Raw genomic sequence first — 26,793 nt, 5'->3', positions numbered from 1 at the left:
GTAAGGTCTCTGCTCGAATGTTACTTTCTTGGGAGGGTCTTTGACCATCTTATTTTAAAAGGTAATCATCCTGCATCTTGAGTCCTTTCCAGGTTTATTTTTCACTTGTACTGATTGTCATTTCACATGTTTGAACTTACTCATTCTTGTATATTGTATGGTTTCCACCTCTCCCTAATGCATTTTTCCCTAAGGTCACAGGTCTTTGTCCATTCTGTTCAGTGCTACAGACCCAGCACTGAGAGCAATTCCTTGATATGTAGTGATAATGATTTTCCATTGTTGTATAACAAATTACCCAATTTTAGAAACTTAAAAATTTATTATCTCATAGCTTCTATAAATCATGAATCTGGGTGTAGCTCCGAATCAAGGTCTTTCCTAAGGTTATAATCCAAAGACTGGTCAGGACTGTGATTTCATAGGAGGGCCTGACTGGGTGGCAGGAGGAGATCCACAACCACGTTTATCACACGGTTATCAGCAGCCTTGGTTTCTTGCCATACGTAGCTCTTCACAACACGTCAGCTATATTCCCCAGGAGTAAGTCACACAAGAGAAAGTGAGAAAGAGTACCTAAGAAGGAAGCCACAATCTTTCTGTAACCTAATTTTCTAAGTGGAAACCCATCATTTTTGCTGTATTCTGTTCATTAGTGGAAAATCAATAAATCCAGCCCACACTCTAGGAGAGGGGATTACACAGGGGATTAAATACTGGGAGGTAGGGATCATTAAGGGCCATCTTACAAGCTGTCTTCCCCAGCACTCAATAAATATTTGTTCAATGAATGAACAAATTAACCAATGATGTACACTGGAAAAAAAAGAAGATCCTAAGCCAAATGGGAAAATCAGGTTGACTTCTGTAGGAACTTATGGATTTTTTTACTCTTAATAAATGGAAAAAGGGCAGGAAGGACAAATAATCAAGTTTGGAAGTATAAACACCATGTAAAACCTTTAAGAGGAGAGACTTTCTTTTCTTTAGAACCTTGTAAGAGAAGGTCATTTTTCTCAGGACTATCTAGACTTTATTTATATATGAGTAAGTTATGTTACATTACATCAAGTTTCAAAAACTGTGTTCTCTATCCTTTTAAGTATTCTCTGTTCCCATTTATTCTGTACCTTTGACAGTTATAATAAAAAAAAAAAAAACCAACCAATTCCTTTTTAGGTTTTCTATTCTATGCTTATCTCCTAAGCTCCTGTTTTTTGCATTTTTGTCAAGATAGAATATGCTTATCAGACTAAACTTTCACCCTGGGAACCAGAAGAAAATAGTTCCTTAAAAGCAAAGGCATTCAAGAATAGAAATGAAAGGATAATGTTTACAACTATAATAATATGCACAGGCTAGCTAAGAGTCAGATGAGAGTAGTTTATACTGCACATTTGAAAATCTTGAAATAATCACTACTGGGTATCATTATTAACAAATATATGAAACAAAAGGCCTTCATAAATGTTGATTATGTCTTCCTTTCTACAGACAGCATTTATTAAACCCTTAAGTAGTACTTTTTACATTAACTTATAGTTCATCTGTTATACATGCATACATTTGTGCCAAATGACCATGAGCTTCTCAAGGGCAAACTTGGCAGTCTTTTGTTTATAGCACCTAGAACAATGGCAATGAAAAAGTGCTCACATAAATATTTCCTGAATGTATCTGGTATGAATAAAACTCATTCAGTTCAGAATCAAATGAGTCAAATGATGACTACACCAAAACCAGAGATCAATGGGAAAAATACTTATTATGAAATTTTAAATACTTTCATAGTTGAGGTTAATAGAATTATAAAATACTAACAGTGAATTCCATAAAATTGGTGGGTGGGGGAAGCTAACATGTAAGTATAACCACATAAATATAGTAGCTCATCCCTGACAAAAGAGCAGAGAAATACAATGGGGTGAAGATAGTCTTTTCGACAAATGGTGCTGGAACAACTGGCCATCCACATGCAAAAAAAACAATCTAGACACAGACTTTAGACCCTCTACAAAAATTAACACAAAATGGGCCATAGACCCAAATGTAAAACAGGAAACTATAAAACTCCTAAAAGATTACAAAAGAAAAAAAAAAATCTAGATGACTTGGATATGGCTGTGAATTTTTAGGGACAGTATCCATGAAGAAAATAACTGATAGCTTGACTTCATTAAAATTAAAAACCTCTGCTCTGCAAAAGACAATGTAAAGAGAATGAGAAAAGAGCCAGATTGGGAAAAATATATATAAAAGTCATACTTGGTAAAGGATCATTATACAAAATACACAAAGAATTCTTAAAACCGTTTTCTTAAAAACAATTGATTAAAAAATGGGCCAAAGAGCATAACAGATACCTCACCAAAGAAGATATAAAGATAGCAGATAACTAAATAAAAAGATGCTCCACACCACAAATCTTCAGGGAAATGCAAATTAAAACAGCATCAACATACCACTCCACACCTACTAGAATTGGTGTGAATGACCAAGACGTCAGTGGCATCTTCAAATGCTGACAAGGATGTGGAGCAACAAGAACTTGCAACCATTGCTGGTGGGAAGGCAGAGTGGTGGAAGGAGTTGAAAACTTATATCCACATAAAAACTTGCACATCAATGTTTATAGCAGTATGGTTCAAAACAGCAAAACTTGGAAGCAACCAAGATGTGCTTTAACAGGTGAATGAATAAATGAATTGTGACACATCCAGACAACAGAATATTGTTCAGTATCAAGAAGAGATAAACTATCAACCCATGAAAAGACATGGAGGAAACTTAATGTGTATTACTAAGTTTAAGAAGGTAATCTGAGGGGTGCTTGGGTGGCTCAGTCAGTTAGCATCTGCCTTCAGCTCAGGTCGTAATCTCGAGGTCCTGGGATTGAGCCCCATGTCGGGTTCCCTGCTTAGTAGGGAGTCTGCTTCTCCCTCTGCCTCTGCCCCTCTACTCCTCTGTGCACACACGCTCTTTCTTAAATAAAATCTTAAAAAAAAAAAGTCAATTTGAAAAGACCGTATCATGTACACTTCTAGCACTGTAACATTCTGGAAAAGACAAAGCTATAGAGATAGTAGAAAGATCTATAGTTGAGGGGGTTGAGGGTAGAGAGTGAACAGGCAAAGCACAGAAAACTTTTAGGGCAGTGAAAATATCCTGTATGATATTGCAATGATGGGTAGATGGATACATGTCATTATACATTTGTCCACACCCATATGAGATACAACACCATGAGTAAGACCTAAGGTAAACAATGGACTTTGGGTGATGATGATGTGTCAATGTGGGTTCATCGTTGTAGTAAATGTACCTTTTTTTTTTTTTTTAAAAGAGCAATTATTCTTTTTTTTTTTTTTTTTTTTTTTTTTTTTTTTTTTATTTATGATAGTCACACAGAGAGAGAGAGAGAGGGGCAGAGACACAGGCAGAGGGAGAAGCAGGCTCCATGCACCGGGAGCCCGATGTGGGATTCGATCCCGGGTCTCCAGGATCGCGCCCTGGGCCAAAGGCAGGCGCCAAACCGCTGCGCCACCCAAGAGGGATGCTGATAATGGGGGAGGCTGTGTATGGACAAGAGCAAGTAGCATGTGAGAAATCTCTGTACTTTCCTTTCAATTCTACCTTGAACCTAAAACTGATCTAAAAAAATAAAGTCTTAAAAAATATATGACGATGTCACTTTCCACTCAGCAATAGGAGCTTCAGAAATGCAATGCCTTCTAAGACAAATGTGGACTAGATACCCTTTTACAGTTTAAAAAAATCGTGAAAATCCAAAGATTTGCACTCATTGCTGTAATATACACTCTAATAATTGATCCATGTGGTTAAACATGCACACGCGTGCGCACGTACGCACACACACACACACACACACACCCCAGTAGTTAGAAACAGAGATACATGTAATTTATTTGGCTTTGAGGTACAAATGTTATACACTAGATAAACTAAAATCCATTTACTCCCAGATAAAAAATATGTATGTATTAATTAGGACAGATTTCAGCTTTAAGTTTAGTATTTTTCAATAATTATTTTCATAGTTTTTCCATTTTAGTTTTAATTTCAGTCCTTTTTATTTTTTTAAAGTTTATTTATTTTTAGTAATCTCTCAACATGGAGCTTGAACCCATGACCTTGAGATCCAGAGTAGCATGCTCCACAGACTGAGCCTGCCAGGCACCCCCTAACTTCAGTCCTTTTATAAAACCTTGTTATAAAGCCTATAAAGTCTCTAAAATCTTAGTATATGTAAAGGTATTGGCAGGCAGAATTATGGTTCCTAAAGATGTTTACATACTAATCCTTAGAATTTGTGAATATGCTCATTATGTGGCAAAGAAACTGCAGATATGATTAATGACATGCACCCTGGGATGGGAAGATCAGCCTACATTACCCACACAGGCTCCAATCTCATCACATGGAGCCTTAAATGTGAGAATCTTTCCTGGCTTTGGCCAGAGAGGAACATGTGAAGACAGAGGGTCTGAGAGAGGATAATGCTGTTGTCTTTGAAGCTGGGGAAAAGAACCTTAAGCCAAGAAATGAGGGCAGATAGCCTCCAGACATGGGGAAAGGCAAGGACACAGATTCTCCCCCTAAAGCCTCGAGAGGCCTCGGTGTCTGTCCATCTCCAGCCTAGCTCAGTGAAACCCCAGTCAGACTTCTAACCTCTGGAAACATAAAGCAATAAATGTGTATTGTTTAAGCTTAGTAGTAATTAATTACAACACTAGGAAACTAAAACATAAAAGGATTTTTTTTTTTTAAATAGGAACACATAAACTGTCAAGGAAAAGATGATTAGGACTGAATCACATGGAATGCAGGTTGAGAAATAAAAAAGTGGGGATGAAAAGTCTTGGGTGATACAAGGTATATTCTATTACCCAAAGAGCAGTCACAGGGAGGAGGAAGTGGTTCTATTTCTCTGAAGTTACAGAAAGGAGGATGGATCAAAAAGGCATATAAAAATGTAACAAGTAAATGGATCTAACAAATGAATAGGTTGCCTCTGAACACACTGAGTGGGCCCTATCTATGGGAATAAAGGATCACCATTTGCAGAAGATCTCTAAGGTGGATAGATAAGACTAGAATTGGAATTCTGGCTCAGCTACTAACTTGCTTCTGACCTCGAACAAATTACTTAACATCTAACCTTTAGTTTACTCATTTCTAACCTGAGACACAATGCTATGTTGCAGGGCTTTGTGAAGATTATTGGAGATAAGGTAAAACATCTAGCCAGTGGCCTGGTACATAATAGTAAATAACAAATGGTAGCTTTTACTCTCGTTAATGTATAGCAGGGACGGTGATTTCTGTAGGTGAGAGATAATGACTCACGTCTTATAATTTATTATTATTAGCTTGACGTCCATTTGGGTATACGTGGGAGAAACCATTTTCTCCTACTCTGGAGTGCCTTCCTTACCCATAAAGCAGAATGTTCCCCTATGGACCCCAGGAAATTAAGTTGTGCTTCTTTCTTTCAGTATTCAAGACAGGAGGAGTGACATCTGGTGCCACAGGGAGAAGAAATTGATTATGGGTGGCTGCAGAATGGAGGGATCCAATGATGACATGGAAATTAGGAAGGCAGAATGACTAAAGACAGGGACATGTACAATAAATACATCTTAGAGAGGAGACAGTATGGACAGATTTGCCTTCCCTCCTGGCGAACACATGCCAGTTAAGCTCTTGATAGGAGACCTTCTCAACCAATCTCTGGACAACTGGCCTGACCTGGTATCCTGGCAAAGCTAAACCAAGTGAGTTTTCCTGTGTCTACTTTCCTGCCCCCCCACACCCCCCTCCACACACACACCACTGAGCCACTTCTCTGCTCTCCAGCATTCTAGGAATGTTTATGGAGTAAATTAAGACCAGGACTCTAGAACCTTGTTTTGCTTGGCTGTTTCAGGGCTGGTTAAGTTGCATGGCTACAGAGCTGATGCTAATACAACTTTTTCTTTTTCCTATTTTTAAGAGGAGATGCATAAGAAACCTGAGGTGGGATTAGTTTAACTCACTTTGAAGAAGCCATACTACTCAAGTGAAAGGAACTGTATTTTGCTGAAGAAACCTGGTTTTACCCAGACACCTAAGTCAGACCTCTCTGGCTAAGACAGCAGAAACCAGAAGGAGGCCTTACCTCCGTGAACTTATGAATTTTTGATTCTGATGTAACTGAACTATAATTAAAAGGGCAAGAAGATTTGATGTTTAGGATGTTAATTTCTCCATTGGGAATTTAAAGTGGAATTAAAGTTGCTGACCTATATTACTTGGCACATTTTCCACTCACTCAAATTCATTGTTTAACTTCTGATGAGTTTTAATTATCAATCCAGTTGGGCAAAATCGGAGATAGGAAATAAAGAATAAATTTTTAGCCTGGTCTACAGAGAGTCAGAAAAGTGTGCTCTTCTGATCTATTTTAGTCAGAGCTTTCCGGAAGCAACGGTTTCACTGCCACTGTGGGTTTCAGAGATTTGCACATATGGAGAGGATGGCCTCATGAGGTGGGAGCCCCAGGACCAGGTTCTGACAGACCTCAGACAACTTTCTCCCCTCGGTGGCTACAGCATTTGTTATCAAGCCTAATCAGGTAAGGGAGCAAAAGGCCCAATGTCCATTCCTCGTCTTCTCACGAAAGAGAGAAAAGCTCACTCCAATCAACAGGCAGGAAACTACAGGGGGAACACTGTGGCATCTCTCTCCATCTTCTCCATAATCATCCTCACAGGATGGGAACTAACGAAAGCCATGGAGAGTGTGGCTGTTTCCTGTCCGCAGCCTGCCTGTCCACACTATGCATTCCTTCCCCACTACTTTCTAGAATGACCTCTGAGCCAGCTCTAACGAGTCAAGTTCCATGAGTGTAAACGTGAAAGAGAGGCTGCTAGGCCATGGATCCAGACCACATTCTCCAATGCCAGCCATTCCAACAATAGTTATTAACATTTATTTATTGATACTTTTGCTTTCACCTTCCTGAAACCTAAAAGCAGGTGTTAGTGAAGGAGGAAAAGAACAAGCATCACCCTCAAACACTATGGCAAACTGACCCCAGAAAAATAATCTTTTCTTTGATCTGATATCCTGGCCTAGAACAGAGCTGAGGGTCCATTACAAGATGTCCCCTTACTGCAAAGCCCCTTCTCCTTCCTGATGCATCTCTTAGTTATCTCCCAGAGAACTCCCTGCTAAAAATAAATGTGCTAGCTAAATATATATATATATATATATATATATATATATAGTGGTCCGAAACAAACAGATAAGGTTGTTCATATATCATATATTAATACATATATTTGTTTATATATTATATATTAATATATAATACATTATATGTTATATATTAATATATTATGTATTAATATATTTGTTTATGTATTAATATATTTGTTTATATATTGTACATTAATATATATTAATGTATTATATATATTAACTAAATTGTGAAGAAAAAAAATATATAGCTCACAGTTCACAAATTCAAAGGGTGGTACATTCCATCTTGCCTTTTCAAATTATTTGTATTTCCACATCTGGAAGGCTGACGAGAAATTAATCTGCTTTAGAGTGTTTGGGTGGCTCAGCTGGTTAAGCATCTGACTCAATTTCGGCTCAGGTCATGACCTCATGAGACTGCTTGAGATTCTCTCTCTCCCTCTGCCCCTCCCCAAGTTTCTCCCTCTAAGAAAAAAAGAAAATACACTGATCTCTTTTAAGGAACTGAAAATTTAAGGCAAAACCCTTCTGTACTTACCAGAATATATCTTCATTATTCTTATTTACATTATAAATATCTAGGAAGCTGAAGTGACTTCTCACATAGACAACAAAGACAGCTATAGTTTTGGAAACAAAAACCCGTGGCAGTGGTTCTCAGAGTGTGGGCCACAAAACACGAGAGTCCAAGCAGTCTGCCAGGTCAAAATTATTTTTAGGATGCTAAGACATTATTTATCTTTTTTCACTGTATTGATGTTTACAGGTTGGTAAAAAAGCAATGGTGGATGAAACCGTGAGGACTCAGCACAAATCAAGGGAATGGCACTGGACCTGGACTGGACTAAGAGCCACCATGTTCTTCGCTGGCAAATTTTCATTTAAGAATGTTCCTGATGAAGGAGTAAAAATGATTAATTTTATTAATCTCAATCACTGAGTGCACATTTTTAAGATTCTGTATGAAGAACTGACATATACAAAGCATTCACTATACACCAAAACATAAGAAGGAAAAAGCATTTGTGTGATGGTTTGAATTATGAGCTGAAGTAGCTGCTCTTTGCACGCATCACCATTTCTGCTTAAAAGAACAACGAATAGAAAACTCTGGTTATTTACTTGGATATTTGGCAGACATTTTCTCCAAAGTTTATAAAATAAGCCTGTCACTTCGAGGAAAACAATTCATAGTATTTGTTGCCACTGATAAAATTTGAGCTGTCAAGCAAAAAATTAGAATTTTGGGAAACTTGTATCTACCACTGTGAGACTGACAGCTTCCCAATACTTAAGACTCATCTGCTGAGATGAGAGCTTATATTAATGCATGTGACTTTGTTGATATTTTGTAATGCAATTTATCAACATTTGGAAGATCTGCATAACTCAACAGAACACTATTTTCCAAAGGCCTAATGCATTATATACAAACCATACCTTGGTAAAAGATCCATTCAAAGTGCAATGTAGACCCGTAGTTTTTTTTTTTTTTTTTTTTTTTTTAGACCCGTAGTTTTAATTTAACAGAGTACAAAGGGTTCAATGATGTGGTTTTAGATTCCATATTGCAACTGGCCTCTAACAATCTACCACTTGCTGAGTTTCAGTGAGGTATCAAAGGAGAATACCCCAAGTTATAGGCTATTAAAGCACTTCTCCCTTTTCCAGCCTCACATCTGTGTAAGGCTGGATTTTCTTCATTTACTTCAACCCAAACAACAAAAACTGAATGCAGAAACAAACACAAGCATCCGACTGTGTTCTATTAAGCAGGACATGTAAATATAAAATAATGTTAATCTTCCATTAATCTCTTTTCTTTTGGAAATAGTTGTTTTCCATTAAAATATGATATTCATGCCAAACTATAACGGGTCTATTATTTGTAGTTTAAGTGGATTAAATAAATATTTCTAAAACTTCTTGGATTTAATTTCTAATATGATAATATCAATTGATATAACCTTAACTAACAAAGGTTCTTTACAGTTTTCAATGATTTTTAAGAATGTTAAGGTATCCAGAGATCAAAAGGTTTTACAATCCCCAATTCTGATGATAATTGTTTAAACCACACTTAAGGAGTTCCTACTTAAAACTGTGCTAGGAACTGGAAAATTAGATAAAAGGCACCATCCCTAGCCTCAAAGAATTTCTAATTTCATGAGGAGTATAATTCTCAGTTATAATAATTTTACTGTAAAAAAGAAAAAAAAAACATTTGGAGCTCCTGGCTGGTTCAGTCAGTGGACCATGAGAGTCTTGATCTCAGGATCATGAGTTGGAGCCCCATGTTGGGTGTAGAAATTACTTAAAAATAAAATCCTTAAAAAAAATAAAAACATTTTAACTTTCTTAGAAATGTCTTTTACATTGTAATGTTGTCAATGGCAACTAACATTGTATACGGCACACAGCTAATGACTAAATACTTAGTGATTCAGTCTGAATCTACACAATATGCATTTGGTTTGTGCATCAGAAAGTTGTACATCATACCATGCAATCACGTAAAATGCATTGTCTAAACATTTTTACACTGGCTTCAGACACTGATTGCTCATTGTGGTGAAAAATGTGCCACCATTCCTAGTTAAGAGATAAAACTAGCACTGTGAAGACCCTAAGTTACAGCTACAAAGCAGCCTTTGATTGAGACAAACTTAGGAAATAAATTTGATTTTTAGGTCAAATGTTTTTTAAGACAAATTTACTCTTCCAGATTTTTATATCAAATAATTTGGGTAATAGGATAAGGAAGAAAATAGTAGCTTATTTCAAGAACAGTCATCATATGAAAGAAATTACCTTATGCTGTTTCTATAGCTCTGAAAGCAGAACCGGAAAGTGGAAACTATAAGGAACCCAAGGAAAAATGCCTTTTATGCACGCACACACTAGGGGCAGTAACTTGATTATCAATAGATATGATGCTTGAGGGTCAGAGGTCAAGCTAAATAAGACGTTCCAAATATTTCTCCCACTCTAACCCAAAGGAGACAGCATGTTACTATTAGAAATAAACAGTGAGGGCTAGAATATAGAGGGCACATGTGGGGTGGCGTGAGGGTGAAAAGCGCCCACCCAATTCCAGGTTGAGAAGCACAAGGCAGGACACTAGAAGGCCTCTTTTCGTTCTATGATTACCTGGGGCTTTTGAAGAAGGGCCCTAGCAAATTACTGGGTAGCCTCTCATGAGAGGAGTATATCCCACGTCCCTACTTATGGAGGCAGCTCTCTCAGGAATCAAAAGTGCGTGGTGAGCATAAATGGCTGGGATCAGAACAAAGGCTGAGATTGCACAGAAGCTCCCCCTTATCTAGCCACATCCATCTAAACCAAGCAAATAGTGCGTTGCCCTGAATTTCAGCTTCTTTCACCATTTTCCTGGATTTCTAACCCACTACACCTTGCTCTCTGTCCCTTCTAAAGACATGTTTCTAATTGATGAACTGAAAAAGCACTAGGCAAGCAACTTTTACCCAACTCCACAAAAACGAAACAATTTCGATTTGGAGCAAATGCTCCAACCTTTACACATTCGTATTCTCCCTTCTGCATATTCATCACCTCAGATGTCATGCAAATTCAATCTCTGCCTACAAGACAGAAGACCACGCTGTGAATACTTTTTTCAGGATTCCCACAAACCCTGCTAATGCAAATGGTAACCAAAAGACAGTTATCTCGAAGGTAAGCAGCCTTCTGGGGTTTATCCCATCGGGGCGGGGTACTCAGTGCAGGCTTTGCGGATCCTCCTGTCTCAATTCCAGCACCTGAACAAGTGCTCACTGTTCTTGTTACGCACTCTAGAATCAGCTCACCAGTTCTTTCCAGGAGTTCAGTTTTGAATTAAATGTGGGTAGACATTTGAAAACTGCACACACTATATGAGTAGTATACACTTACTTTACATTTTTAACATCATGAACGAGCTGTGGGAACATCTGGTATTTTGCAAATTCGGCCAAATCCAGCTGCACCTCCTTTTCCAAATGTGTCCTCTGACATGTAAGGGTTGTATTTCCATCTGAATTTCTCTCGCTTTCACTTGCTCTACAATGGTACTGTGTGATTTCAAACAAGCACTGCATCTAGACTTTTTACTTTTCCTCTCTCAATGGAAAATTAAAAGCTTGCCAATTAATAAAAGGAGAGAAAACATAAAGCTAAAGATGTGAAATTACTTTAAATGCCTCGGTCTCACTTTTCTAGAGCTTGTCTGACTCAGTGGAAAACCATCTCTTGAGATAGTTTACAAGAGTATCTTGCTAAGGATTATCCATCTCACTCTTTATTGGATCAGCCACACATCTCTTCCTCAGAGAAAAGGCACCTATGTGCTAACAGCTGTGTCACACATTTTCAGGTGCTGGGAGGATATCTGAAGGTATTAGTAAGAAACTAAGATGACGAGAATGTGCTATAACTGAAAATGTCTGACTCACAACATCATCAATAAAAATGAACACTCTGAGTGGAGTCCATATCCGACTCTTAAGTTGAATCACGAGTCAGTAATTGCTGCTGGAAAATCTAGAACTGTCTGTCCGTCTCCATATACATGCTCACAATCAGCACATGGCCTTGGACGCCCACCTCATCTCTGTTCCTGCCTTAGAGCAAAGCCGCACCCCCCCCCCCCCGCCCAGTTGTCCTGGCTTCCCATCTCATCCGTTTCTTGTGGGGCACAGTCCCACTTCCAGAGCCTTTTCCCTGGCTTTCAACTCTCCACTTGGTTCATTTCCTTCCCTCCATAAGTACTTCCCTGCATTGCTATTACTTACTTGCACTCTCGACTCTGACGCTCTCCTCATCCTTGGGAGATTCAAAACTCATGTTTGCTGGACTCTCGTCTTTTCCCTGCCTGGCCTTTTCCATTTAAACTCAGCCCTGTTTTGGACATATCCCAGGACAGGCTACCTCACTCAGACTGAACATCCTGGGGGCTCTCTGGTCCCTTCTCTCCCACAGCTCCTAGAGTAGCTGCTTATTCCAGGACTTAGATACAGTACAGCTGGGAGGTTAAGAGCAAAGACCCTGGAAGAAAGCCTTTCTGACTTCAGGTTGTGGCTTCTCTATTACCAAATTAACCTCGTGGAGTCTCATTTTCCTCACCCATCAGAAAGGGAGCAATAACATGATCTGCACCACAGATAACTCAGCCCCAATGAGGCAGAGGTCTAGCCTAAACCACAGAGCTAGCCAGTGGCAGGTTCAAAGTTCAAGCCAGGTTTCTAAGACTGGAAACCTGGACTCTTTTAAAATATATGATGCTATCTCCCTTTAAAATCTTTTATTTCTTCTTTAAATACAATAAAAACAATCATCTCCTTTTCACAGCAGTGTTCATGAAATTTAAAATCAGGTTTTTAACAAAGTACTTGAGTTCTAATACTGAGGAAATGAAATCCTTGGTTATTCACAACTGTTGAACTAACAAGTAGTTAGAACTAGAAACCTCCACAGATGTTTGAACCTCTGCCTGTGCCAACCTCCAAATGAAGGACTTGAATTCTTAACCTTTATAGTATATTTTCAGGATAATACTAGCCACAGTAAAAATAGTTGTGGATAAGGTACTCGGCAGACCTGCCAACCCACTTGGGAAAGGAGAAAGCAGCAACAAAGACAGGCAAGAGCAGATGAGGAAGTTCCACAGGCAACAGAACACAGCAGTTGAGACCAGAGGTGGGAGATTTTCCAGGGCACATATGCCCCGCGGTCAAGCAGAGGGCAAGAAAGGCAGGACAGGGACCCACATTATTTACTATGCATGAAACTATACATTGTTGGAAGGATCCAGAGCAAGATTTGGAGCCCAGTTAAAGGGGCTCAGATTGAAGCATAGAGCAGACATTAGAAAATGTCTACATGGACTTCCATGGATCATTTTATCACTACATGGTGTCCAAGTGAAATTTTTTAAGGGCTCAACTGAACCACAGCTAAGTTGTTAGCCTGACTCTGAATGCAGGTACTGTGGGCTGGGCACTGGGGGTGTTTCCCACTTACCAGCTGGAAAGAACAGGATGTAATATTTACTATAAAATGACAAAGAAGAACTTTAATATGTACAAAATGTACATGTACATTAAAACCACCAAGTCTGATTTAGACTACTTGTACATCTGTGATAGAGGAAAATGATTTCCCAATTAGAACACCTCACGCTTAGCTAAAAACTAAAATGTCAAACTTGTAAGTATTCTCTCCACCTGGAGAAAGTAAATAAAAAACAATATATAGCATGTAAGAGTAATTTTCGTTTCTTCTAAAGCATTCAATGTACTTTAAACTATCTTTTCCGTTACCTTGGTCACAGCTTTTGGAGAAAATGTAATTGCATCCACCACAGTGATGAGGTCGCCCGGGTGGAGGCGATCAAAGTACTTCATGCAGACATCATAGGCGCGGAGCCACTCTGGTGAGGACTCTGGGGCTTGTTTCATGAGGTGCGGGTCTCCAGTCCAGAACAACTTCTGTAACCAGATGGCGTACAGAGAGCTCGGGGAAAGCATCCGTCCATCCTTTGCAGGGATTTTGGGAACAAGTTTGGAAATAGATAAGATATTTTGACTTGAAAGAACTGGCTCCAGTGCTTCCAGAGGATTCATGTTTTCATCTGTCAGCTTTTTGTAATTAAGACCTAATAGAAAGTAAAGGAAAAAACAGAGAGTAGGTTTGTTCCAACATAGACATACAAGGGCTTTCCCACACATACACAGCCCTGTGTGTGGCCAAAGGGAAAATTTAATCTACCGGTTTAGAGTAGACAGTCTGTCAATTACACGGATTGGAAGGTCTGAGCTCCAGCCCCAGCCTGTGGGTTCATCAGCTGTGTAGGCCTCCACGGGCCAGCCTCTACGGGCCAGCCTCCACAGGCACAGGAGACAGCTGCAGGCCCAACTGCTGCCAGCCCGCACAGCACCCACGTTTTCTTCCACCAGCACACTCACTGCACTACATTAGAGTCACCTGCTGTTCATCTGGCATCCCATCGACTACCCGAAGGCAGGGGTTGGATATCTCTCCTTTACCTCTGAGTCTGGTCCAGTTTCTAATTTGGTTACTCAGTAAACCTCTGATAAACTGAAGTAAATTCTCATAATTGTTGTAAGTAGCAAATGAATACAGCATTCAAAGTGCTCTGTAAGTTATAAAGTACCACATAGATTGGGGAGGTATTAATGTGCTTAACTTCCTAGTTATGAGCCTAAAGAGACATGGATACCATCCTGAAGATTTCCACAATTTATCAAAGGCTCAGAGGCACTTATTTCAACGGTTCCACATGTACTTTAAACACAGAGGCTTCAATGAAGTGAAATTCTGCCAAATTGCCAATTGTAAAATACCCTAGCCTTGTCTTTTATAGAGGATAAAATATAACCACTGGGAGTAGGGAATAAACCTCTGGAGGATTAGTCGGAAACTTTGGATTTTAGTACCGGGCCTACTCAAAGTTACTGTGTGGCGTTCAATAGGTTTCTTATAGTTTCTTGGGTATTTAATTCCTTCAACAGTAAGTAAAAGAGCTGGAAAGATAATAACAAAAGTCAATTAGTGTTGAATCCTCTGGTTTTAGATCTATGCCAGCCACAATGCACAAACATGACTGCATACAAAAAATTAGTCCCTTCATTTAATTTAGAGAATGAGTTCGAGCAGGAAGATGATCATCTTACCTGAAGCAACTACCTTGAATTTCTTCAGCAGCCGAATGTGGGTTTCTGGTTTAATGGCATATTTCCCAAAATCTGCACAGCCACAACTTTCCAGAAGGGAGAAATAATAAAGCAGTCTTTCATGATCAAAGCCACCAATAGTGGGGTAAATATATTTGACCATGTGCTTGTGAAAGGCTTCTGGATCAGTCTTCAAAGTCTCAAAGAGATGAAGGGCTTGGGCTCGATTTTCAATTTCTACTGTGGACAAACTGAAATTAGGAACAAATAAATTATGTTCAGATTGGGTCCCTTTATTAAACAATATGCTCTTTTTTTTTTAAATACTGAAGAAGAAAGGCTGCTTCTTACAAAGCCCCTTCTTCCTGCCAATCATTCAGTAACCCACCAGGATGCCAGCAGTTTACATAAAGGAAAGAGGCGTGTTAGATGCCTACTATTATACAATTTTCATGTTATCCCAATGTGGGTCAGAGCAACCCTGTGAGGTAGGCATGACACTTCACATCCCTCAGGTGGGAGTCATCCAATGTGTACCAGCCAGGAACCCAGACTGTCAGCCTCCACTATGCACTAGTTATTCATGCCACAAGAAACATTTAAAATCTGAGTTTCATTACAGAAATGTAAACAACCTTATTATTTCAGGAATTTAGGAAATGGTGAGGGGAAGAAACAGCTCCAACTTTGAGGCATCTAAGTTTTACATCAAGAACCCTGAATTGCTATTCCAAAGGCCCAAATTTGATACTGTGTTCAAACAGAATTAAAATAGGAAAGAACAGATACATATGCTTTCTTGAATTAAAGAATGCCATTTGAATAAAACCCGTATCTTGATATTTTCATTGTGATTTAGATGTCTTTATACTATAATTTAAAAAGTCACTTAAAATTAAACTATTGAAAAAATTCAAGGAGTGTTTTTTTTTTTTTTTTTTTTATCAGTTTTCATTTTGGGGGAGAAGACTTAATTTTAGTCTTGGCTTCACCCTGGACAGAACCTAATGCCTCCAGTCCAGTGTAACCCTGATGCCCCACGTAGAATAAGTTTCAAACTCTAATTTTCAGAGTCCTTCGGGCAGCCCTCAGCACTCCTAGAAATATCTAGTTTCCGGGACTCTCAGTGGTGGCAAACAAAGTATATGGGACAGCTAGTGAGATTTCTGGCAGTATCAGAGTTAGATTACTTACAGTTGAAAAGCAACTCCTCTGAAATATGATACCCTATTTATTGGAATTCCCATTTTCAGAAAATGCCAAGACATGTTTTTGGTTTATGGAGATAAAGTTAATACAAATTATGTTTTAAAATTTTTATGAGTGTGTGATAATTACTTGGAGTCACAGCAGCAATTCACAAAGTGAAAATATCAAGTAATTTTTAAAAACGCTCTTTTAACTGTCACTTCAAGATAAATCCTGTTTTCCTGTTAAGACACAATTAAAAGATCTACAAAAATATCCCTATCTATAAAAATGTCCCTGATCTATAAAAATTTCCCTGGCTGCCTCCGCTGAGCATCCTTCTAGTCTGGTACTTATAACATGCTTTAGCTTTTCATTACCTTGTATGTCTCCCGTACTAGACTATCGCTTCATGACAGTGATGGTATCACACCTTCTTTACCTTTCTCAGTTCCAAGCACCACCCAAAGGAAACATTCAACATGTGCCTTATGAATGCTGAATAAATGGGCGGATGAACAAACATTTCAGTGTCCTCTATGGACCAGACACTGTGCTCAGCACCAGAGGGGTGGGGTAGGGACATAAAGATCTACAACACAGAGCTCTCATCCAGTGGCTTAAAAATCTAGTTGAGCTATAAATACTCAGAGTTAAAACAACAATGCACAATAATGGTGTGAGTGGATAAAGGCCACACAGTCATATTCCAATTAAGAGTAGGACCCCTAAAGCTGGAACTTCAGAGGAGGGGGCTGTCACTGTCAACAGAAGGCTTAATGAAGGGAGCACTTGAGCTTGTCATTGTAAAAAGGAATGAAGCAAAAATAATACAATAGAGGTATCAAAGACAAGAAAGCACAAGATCTGTACAATAACCACGGAGTATAAATGAATGGCTGCTCGGAGAATATTCTTGATACTATCACTATTCAAAGTACGCAACGTCATCTCTGAAAGATACTGTACACCCAGCGGCATACGACAGTGATTCACAGAGTTTCTTGCGTGTCTGCATAATTTGCAAAATGAAGTCTGAAAAAGTAAATAAGAAACCACGTAACCCCATTAAGACGGTTCGTACTAACAGATTTGCAGGCAGAACAGCATGCCTGACAGAAGGGGAGCACACACGTGCACTTACTACGCTGATTACCATGCGAGGCAAGACAAGTCTAAGTAATTAGCAACCTACAGATGAGAAGCGCCATCACAGAGGTCAAGCGACTCGCCTCAGACCAAAGGTCCACCTCTGTTTGGATGTGGTGTGCGTTCTGCTCAGCTTATCGCAAAGCAGCCATCGACTGACGAAGGTCAAGTGCCTGCACTACCAACCATTTCAAAAACAGGATTTTTTTTTCTGCAGCACAGACATTAGTTCTCTGTCCCAGCAGCACGACTCTACGAGCCCTCCTGTCATACCTCATTCCTAACACCCAATAAACAGAATACTCGAGACAGTCTCATCGACAAAATGGACAGTGACTAAACCATCAAGGTTTTAGTTCACTGGTGTTTGACTTTGTTCTGAATAGAGTCCCTCTCAATCAGCATTACTTTCCCCTTTGCCCACCCACTTACTCTTCTGTGCCTACAATTCAGTTTGGCCAATGTGCAATTTTACCTAATTATCTTGTCAAGAGAGATAGTGGAATACCTTTACTGACACATGATAAATACCAAAACCTCCCTCTTCAGTAAATTACAATGTGCTGAGATCTTTTATAGATGCAAGTAATCAATAACCCATTTTAATAGTTTCCATTGAAAGAAGCTTGTTCTCTCTGGAACAAGAAATGAAGTCTCTGCTTAGAAAACATTCCAAAGAACCCACATTCAAGAGAGTAGGAAGAAATACCATGAAACCACTATGGACCTTTCACTAATCAAATTAATGATTACCCTTAAAATCTGTTTAAGTGCTTTTTCTTGAGCCAAGTTTTAGCTGTAAAGCAGCTTATATAATATAGTGCATATTTAACTTTCAGAGATTAACTACAGGAAGTAACTAGCATTAGTTGTACTCAAAGCACAAGGAATAAATTCTGAGCACTAATCCCTTGATTAGTGCTCTGTAATGGCTTCAAGTTGTCAATCACCCAAAAGTGTGATTCAAGAACAGCATGTGTTGAAATAACTTATATTTGTATGGAGAAACAAATTTATTTAAATACGTTTTTCTCTGCTCAGTCTGAGATTGACTGATAACAGTTCCATTACCTGAATGGGGAATACTGAGGAGAGAAGGAGGAGGAGGGACAGGAACAGGAGTAGGAGGAGGGAGAGGCCCCTGGGAAAGATGGAGAGAAAGGGATGACCGTCAGGCTTCAGAGTCCATTGTGGCAACTGACAAGCATTTCCCCCAAAGACTGATCAAAAGTTTAAAGACATGGCTTCAAATTAATGACGATGATCATAAGTGAACAGGGTTCCCCCAGATGTTTCTACTAAGTTACAACTACTCCAACCTGAGGGAAATGATCCAAGGTATTCACCACACAAATGCCTCAGAATGAACTTGATGTATCTGACTTGTTCTGCAGTGCTGCCTGACAGTTGAATATGTGATTAAAAGAGAAAATGAGGTCAAGGTAATCATGGCATTTTTCACTTTTGCCGACATTTTGGTCAAATGTCTTTGCAAACTGAAAAATGGGATTTAACTTTTCCAGTTCACCTACACAGCTGATGGAATGACCAATAAAGAGTATCTCTATTTCTGTCATACAAACACTCAGTGAGATCCTTTGTGGAATGTTTTATTTTTTCTTATTTAAATTCTGTTTTGTTTTGTTTTGTTTTAGAGAGGCAGAGAGAGACAGGCAGAGAGAGGAGGGGTAGATGGAGAGGGAGAGAATCTTAAGCAGATTCCTCGTCCAGCATGAAGCCTGATGCAAAGCTCAATCTCACAATCCTGAGATCATGACCTGAGCTGACACCAAGAGTCAGACCCTTACCGAATGAGGAGGAATATTTTCTATGAACTGAGTGTCATGGAGCAAGTCATGAAGACAGGCTTCATCTCTTCTAATAGTGACAATCCTGACCCCTTAAATTCTTACCGGTTTACATAGCCTCATATAACTACCTAACAAAAAATATTTTAAAAGACACTGTGGCACAGAAATAGTAATAGGCACCATGTATTGAGCACTTAGACACTAAGTACGATGTCATCTCATTTACTTCTCACAAAGCAGATACCTAATAATTAATATCAACATTGACTTGAGAAATAATAGTTCAAGAATCAGATGTGCAAAGTTAGGCTAACAGTGGTCACGGGATGGGTTCAGTACATATGATCTATTTCTAGAAGTGACAATAGTAGCTTTTTTTTTTTTTTTTTTGGAGCATCTACTACATATCAAGTAATTTGTATAAATCCCTTAAATCCCACAGCAGTTTTGCCAAATGGAATGAGAACACCTATTCTGCAGACGAGGAAACCTAGCCATACATACAGGGATGCCTACCAAGGATATGTTAGCAGGAAGTCAGAGAGCCAGAATTTGAACACAGACTTGAATGATTCAAAGCCTGAGCACTTTCTACAAGATGAAAACAAGCCAAAATGCATTTTCTTGCTTACATTTTTGGCAGTGTCTGGAACTTCTGACTCTTTGGGGGAGAAGTGGCCTTAACGATCACAACATGGAAAGGAAGGTTACAGATGTATGGAAGGAGTTGCTTCTAATTTGTTGAAGGTGGTAATTAGTGCTTTCATTTTTAGGAATGGTAGGTTTCTTCTTATGCACAATGCAAATCATAGTCTTGGTCATGATCTCTTCTTGCTGCCCCCACTTAGGCCAAAAGAAAGACCAAAACAGAACAGAACAACTGCATAATAATGACCTGAATATATATCTATATTCAACCTTCCTACCGTAATATGGATTTTTCCTGGACCTTAGTTTTTATTTTATCTTAATTTTCAACATTATGACCTATTTTTAATAAGCTGAGCTACCTTAATTCCCCACTCCATACTAACTATTCTCACACTATCTCCTCAACTAATGCCAGGCTTGCTTCAGGGAGGAAGAGACAGCAGAGGAGGCCAGAAGTTGGCATCTTACAATGTGGCACTCTGGATAAAAGCCACACTCTCAGCAGCAGCAACCCTGGGGCACAGGTCCTGTGTATCTTCTGTTCCAATTCATAAAAAGGCAGACACCTTAGAGTGTATTCATGTTCCCACAGCTATGTTCCCTCCCCTTGTACCTGGGAAAGGTACCTCTTGTACCAAAAGAACCCTACCAGAGAATATGAAACTGATTGTGGACAACAGCAATGCATGGTCAGATTCCCTGCCATCAGAGACCCTTGCCACAGGTCTAAAGGAAATAGTACAAAACCACCTGACAGAGAAGAAGATGGTATCATTATCTCAGACACCCAAGCAAAATCTCTTGGGTGATCACCTGGGTGACTAAAAGGTGGCTGGCTATCAGAGTGAATTAGAAGTGCAGGATGCATGGCCTTTAGATCTGTTGTTTAATTAAGAGAGGGGAAAATGGAGGGTGTCATTAAAGAGGACAGTCAAAAGTAGTTCTGGTCCCTGTCTCATTCTCCTATGCCCACAGGTGCCATATGCTCTGACCACAGTGATCTTCCTGTAGCTATTCAAAAATACCAAGACCTTTCCTACCCTAGAACCCTCTGCCTAGACTGCTATCTGCTCTTTGTACATTTCCTTTATGATACTTACCATGACTAGCAATTTATGTTCTGGATATTTTTCAGTTTGAGAGTGTGTGTGTGTGTGTGTGTGTGTGTGTGTGTGCGCGTGCGCGCGCACGCGCCGGAGAGTTCTCCCCTATTATAAACTCTGTGAGGGTAATGATATGTCTTACCCAGCACTTAAACCTAAGCTTAGAATAGGAAGACATTATAAAAATAGTAATATGTAATGAATGAACAAATGTTGTAGTATTCAATCAACTAGAAGCCGCATCTGGTATTTCAAAAATGACCTGTGTCCAAAACTTAAAGATATTCATGGAGTCAGCAAAATTGACAAGATAAATAACAGGAATAATGCAATGGTAATACAGAGCCCTCTGGCTATATGTCTCCCGCAGATTATTGTCTATAATCTTTACAACCTTACAAGGTAAGGATAATGGTTGGATAACTGAAAAAAAACAGTGATTCCAGATGATTAAGAGACTTGCTCATGGCTACGCAGGTGGGGTTATGGGCAGCAGATCTGGATCTTGAAGTGTGGCCTGACTCTAAAACCCATGCCCTCATGCTAATCCACATGCACACTAGTAGTTAATGATGCCTGAAAGATCCACCAAAGCGCCCAGAACAGCCCAGAAGCGACGCTGGCTACTAAGGCTTAAATGAATGGTGGATCAGCCCTGAGCGTGGGGAGCTGAACAAGCCCCAGAAGAACAAGAGGCTGAGCCAGCCAGTCTGCCTGCTGGAAGGGATGCCAGGCACACATGACTCAAAGCCATCACTGACGTTCAAAACTCCTAAGAAAAAAAAATGAGGGGAAAAAAAAAAAGGAGCAAAGGAGACCAGAATTCAAGCACAGGTGTTTATGACGATTATCTCCTTCTTACAGAAGTGAAATGGCAAGAATAACTGCCATTAATGAAGCACTGATCGTGTGAAAGGAACACAAGCTTGCTACTTTATCATGAAGTCATTTAATTTTTATCACACCTTAAAGTTAAGGAAAATGAGTTTCAGAGAATTGAATTATCTTGCATAGCAATATATAGCTAAAGAGAGATGGTTAGGATTCGATGTCACTATCCTGATTTGAAGGTTTCTGCTCTATTGTGTAACACTGCCTCACCCGAGGCCATCGGCATGCATCTACTTGCACATGCGCTGAGGCAGGGAATATCCCCAAATTCAACCAACAGGAAAGAGAATGTAAAATCTATGGAAATCAACTTTGCAGGGAACATGACTTTTTAAAGGGATAGGAAAATAAAATCTTAAGGAAAAAAAATATTATTTTTCTTATAACTCTGATCTGTCACCTTCCCTTGAATCAATGCATTGATTCAATGAGTAAATTTTGGGCCATTTCTACTATATTAACAAGGCTGGTTTCAAATATCTATGATACCGACTTTGATTAAATAGTAAGGCAAACTACCTTTTAAGTAAAGAACGAGAGCACTAAACACCACTTCTAAATCAATATTAGCTGTTTTGTCACTCACAGGTAATGACGCCAGGAGGTAATGATTTCCTGCTTTTGTAATTGCTGTGCGCCTGCATAATCACACTGCTATCAGGTATAATGATATGCTGTGAACAGTCTTGCACATTACTAGATTGCCTGATAATTTATAATATATTCAGAGACCAATGGAGCATCCTACACTTGTGCAGATATGACAGCCTTTTATGTAACATTCAATGAAAAGAAAAAGATATTTAATAAAATGCCAAGATATTCTTTAAATGCCAATATTCATAAGAAACATTTATTTGAACATATTACCGTGTTTCAAAAATGGTGAAGTCGGTGCAGTATTTATCACACATAACACTATCTCCATGAAGCAATTCTGTAAATCCTTAAAAATGTAGATGCTAACATTTTAAAGATTTAATAAAAATTAAAAATGCTGAATTATACGCATTTCTTGACTGATGCGCAGGGTTTGGCTCCACTGGATACTCCCTCCCCTTCCTTAAACGCTTCCCTCCCATGGCTTCGCTAGCACAAAGATACCCATTCCCTCCATCCTACCTCTCTGCTGCTCCCTTCCATCCCTCTTGCTGGCAGCCCTGCCACTCCATTACTCTAATGGCTCCCTAACCTGTCTCTATATGCCTGCACTGGTCTCCCTAAAATCTTTTCCCAACACGGGAGCCAAACTGATCTTATCAACATGCAGACCTGATCATATCACCTCCCTCTCTTCTACAAAATTTCCTATAACTGGAGTGATAGGCCTGTAGTCTTGCCCATGGCCTGGCTTCTGGGCTTCTCCATGGTCCCATCTCACACTGTGCTCTCCTGACTCTCTGGACCTCAGCCACACTGTCCATCTGTTAGGCTCTCACATGCCCCATGTTGCTTCCTGTCAAGGACTTCAGCACTTAACTGTTTTGTCTCCCTAGAAAATGGTTTCCTTCTCATTGTAGTGTACATAATTTTGATGTAATCTTTAGATCTCAGCTCAAGCATTATTTCTTCAGGAAAGTCTTCCCTAACTATGCCAAACCCTCTCTTTGGGCTCTCTTACATGATACTTGTCACAGTTTTAATTTCACATCTGTCCGTCATTATTCCATTACAATCTGTTTCCCACAGTAGACCACAGGTTTCAAGACAGCTGGGATGTGTCTTTGCTCACTACTGTCACCCAAGTATCTAACCCTGTTCCTCATACACAGCAGATTCTCAATAAAAAAAACTTCTGAATAAATGTAGGAAAAATTAACTTAACTCAGGACTGTTATTATTGAAAGACAACATGTAATGAACTATTGCTGGAATACTGAAACATATATCAGAAATGTATAAAGACAATGTGCAGATATTGGTCTACCATAGCTCAAAAGCAAAGATGAAATTATGCTTTACGATTTCAAGATCCTCCTAGAACAGAGTCTGAAAAGGCAGACGTGGAAATCAATGTACATATAAATCGTGTGCTTACCCACTGTCAGTGAACAGGAACTCCAAATGGGTCATAAGAACTTCCCAATGGGAGACACTGTAACGCTGCGCCAGAGCCAGAGCAATGCTGTAGACACTTTCCTCAAGTGTTCTTTGAGAATGTCCATCAGCCACGGGGGAGGGAGAGAAGAGAAACACATTACCTTAATCAGCAAAGAAAATGTTCATTAGGACTCTCCTCCAGCTGTGAGGGGTGTAGTCAGCACAGTCCTTAATAAGACATTTCACAGTAATTCAGGGAAAGGACTTCCAAGGAATTATAATGCTCCTTTTTTACTAGAATACACTGACCAAGGAGGGGTCTAGACCAGTGGTTCTCAATCAAGGAGGATTCTGTCCCCCAGGGGACATCTCACAGTGTCTGTTTATCACGGTGGAAGAGGAGGAGGAGAGTGCTACTGGCATCTAGTGTGTAGAGGACAGGGATGCTGTCGAACATCCTACAATGCATGGGACGGCTCTCCCCCATGTCATCCAGTCCAAAAGGAAGAGATCGAAAAATTTCTGGTCTAGACACCAGAGCCTACAGTCAAAAAACAGTGCAAAGGAAACATTCCTGCCCTGAGAAAGTGTAGTTAGTCACTCAACAAATGTTCATGTTTTCTCGACTGTGCCAGGCATTGTGCTAGCTGCTTAGGACATAGAGACAAACAAGATATATCTTGAGGAACTCACAGCCTAGTGAAGGATGTGAGATGTGAACCAATAATTAAATATGACACAGGGAGTACTACCAGAGAGGACTTCAAACACTGACAGCAGAGATGAGCAAGTGACCGATCTGAGCTGAAGTCTGGAGGACGAATAAACAAACCAGAGGTGAGGCAGTTTCAAGAAAGAATACACAGCAAGACTTCTGGGAGAGAAGGCAGAGGGCAGGGGCCTACATCTTATCCTTTAGGCAATGGAGAGCTACTGGAAGATTTAAACCAGGGGATGGGGCCACCACACTTGAGGCCCTCTAGTAATGTAAAGAATTCTGGGCCAGAGTGCCCACATTAAGGCCTTCTAGAAAGACTATTACAGAACCTCCAGATCCCAAAGCAGAACAAAGCCTTGGTTGGAGGACTGGTGGACAAAACCACAGGCACAGAAATGAAATCTGTTCTTATGAAGTCATACTGCTGAGACTACATATTTCTTGGCTGAGACTAGCCAAGAAAACCAGGACATTTACTTATATGTTTGATTAGGCAGCAGTTGGCAAACATTTTCTGTAAACAGCAAGTTGGTATATCTTTCAGGCTTCACTGCCATACAGTGTGTAGCAGATTCTTTTTACTATTTTTTTATTCTTACTATTTTTTTATTCTTGTTTTTCCACAAGTCTTTAAAAATGTAAAACCCAAACTTTGCTCATGGACTATAAAAAAGAGGTCCAGGGCTGGAATAAGACTGTCATTGCAAGAATTACTAGGTCATTGTCAATTAAAAATTTCTTGAAGTATTTATTGAGTATGTACACCTCCTCATGATGGAATGAGAAATCCCTGATGATAGCAATCATTAGCAATTCATCCTTTCTATTAGGGGAGTATGACACATTGCCTGACAACAGGAATGTACTCATGAGGTAGGGATATCGTTATCACCTAATAAAGGTGGGAAGAAAACAAATTATGTTGTGCCCTCTTCAAAGGTAACCTTAACCACTGACAACCTATCATGTAAGATACACAGATAATAAAGGATAGGCATACCACACTTAAAGAATATAAATGCCATTAAAATGGACACACAATTTGTATGAAAATGAAGAATGGTCGTGTTGTGTACAACTGAAGGTAGAGTTGCAGAACAGCAGGAAGCAGGTGCTTCACTGACTTGTATGTAAGATGTTGAACTCCCATCTCTGAATCAGAACTGCTAGCTCAGAAATGCCATGGACACTCACACATTTTAAACAAGCTGTTCAAAATAAATAAATAAATAAATAAATAAAATAAAAAAGATAAACAAGCTGTTCAAAGGCTGTTGTATGTTTTTCTAAGTAACAAACTGTGGACAAGATTCTATTATGTTTGTCAAAAGCAGGTCTTTGTCCTCTAGGACATACTTCAAATAGCACACCATTAGCTGGATCCTTGGGAAAGAAAATAAAAGACAATAACTGTAGCAAAATGAAATAGATGATGTTAAGACATGCCTTACCTTGTAACCTTTATTCTACATAATGACCTTCTTCTAAGAAACCATAAGCATGCCACCAAGGATTACCAAATGCCTGGAAGAAAAGCCCACTGGACTCGGCAATGGGAAGTTGAGGCTCATGTCCTGGCTGTGTGACCATAAACAACTCTTTAAAGCTCTCTGATTCTCAGATTCCTCTCCCAAAAGTGAGGAGGTTGGATTAAGTGACTTCTTTGGTCACTTTCAAATAAGACATTAAATGACTCTATGAAATTATGAACCTCCAGGAGCAGAGTGGGGAAGAAAAAAACCATTCCATAGTTCTTAATTAACTAAATCCTGTAACAGACTGTTCTAGCTTTTCTTCGATCTCTGTAGTCCCTGCCTTACTCTAAAAGAGAATTTGGGGGAATTTCTGGTAGGAAAGAAGCTCGGGCTAATATAAAGTATTACAGATAGCCAGTGCCAAGGCTACTTTGCTACTTCTTAAAGATTTAAATAATAATAATGAAAAACAGCATATATCACTTCCATAAGCAGGGCTATCTTTGTTATTTTAAAGTAAGGTACCAAGAGGGAAGAATAAGCATTAAAGATAGGCACAATTTAGCCTTCGTTTCAAAGGCTGTGGAAACGTCAACTGAACTGCATGCCAGTGCTTCCCTGAGCACACAACCAGGCAGTACAGGGGTGGCCACAGGTGCTGCAAAGGTGTGATGGCCTTGTTATGTGAGAGGTCACAGTCAACGTCCCAGTGATAATCCTTACCACCCAGGTAAACTTGGGCCAGTTATTTGACATTCTAAAGTCTCCTGTTCTTCAACTATAAAAATGGGGATACCATTTTATGTCATAGGG

General features: G+C 39.4%; 1 protein-coding gene across 3 annotated transcripts in view; it reads right to left on the bottom strand.

The window, feature by feature from the left end:
- The window catches only part of NBAS (NBAS subunit of NRZ tethering complex), a 319,184-nt gene that overhangs the window by 71,753 nt on the left and 220,638 nt on the right, over positions 1-26,793 (bottom strand). Inside the window, exons 42-46 of one of the 3 annotated variants that reach the window (XR_012004753.1) lie at positions 23,786-23,896; positions 14,955-15,205; positions 13,581-13,915; positions 7,802-8,156; positions 391-528 (exon numbers count right to left, since the gene is read on the bottom strand). Coding sequence is in view for 2 of the 3 variants with exons in the window: in XM_072771031.1 (XP_072627132.1) it covers positions 481-528; positions 13,581-13,915; positions 14,955-15,205; positions 23,786-23,896 (745 nt within the window). In the remaining variant the exon portion in view is untranslated. Of the gene's footprint in view, positions 1-329; positions 529-7,801; positions 8,157-13,580; positions 13,916-14,954; positions 15,206-23,785; positions 23,897-26,793 lie in introns of those variants that run through there. The other 2 variants (XM_072771031.1, XM_072771030.1) reach the window with 2 other exon arrangements.

This window comes from Canis lupus, chromosome 12, assembly GCF_048164855.1.
Source record: "Canis lupus baileyi chromosome 12, mCanLup2.hap1, whole genome shotgun sequence".
NCBI lineage: Eukaryota > Metazoa > Chordata > Mammalia > Carnivora > Canidae > Canis > Canis lupus.
The sequence above is the reverse complement of the archived record's forward strand: the minus strand, read 5'-3'. Positions and strand labels throughout refer to the sequence as shown.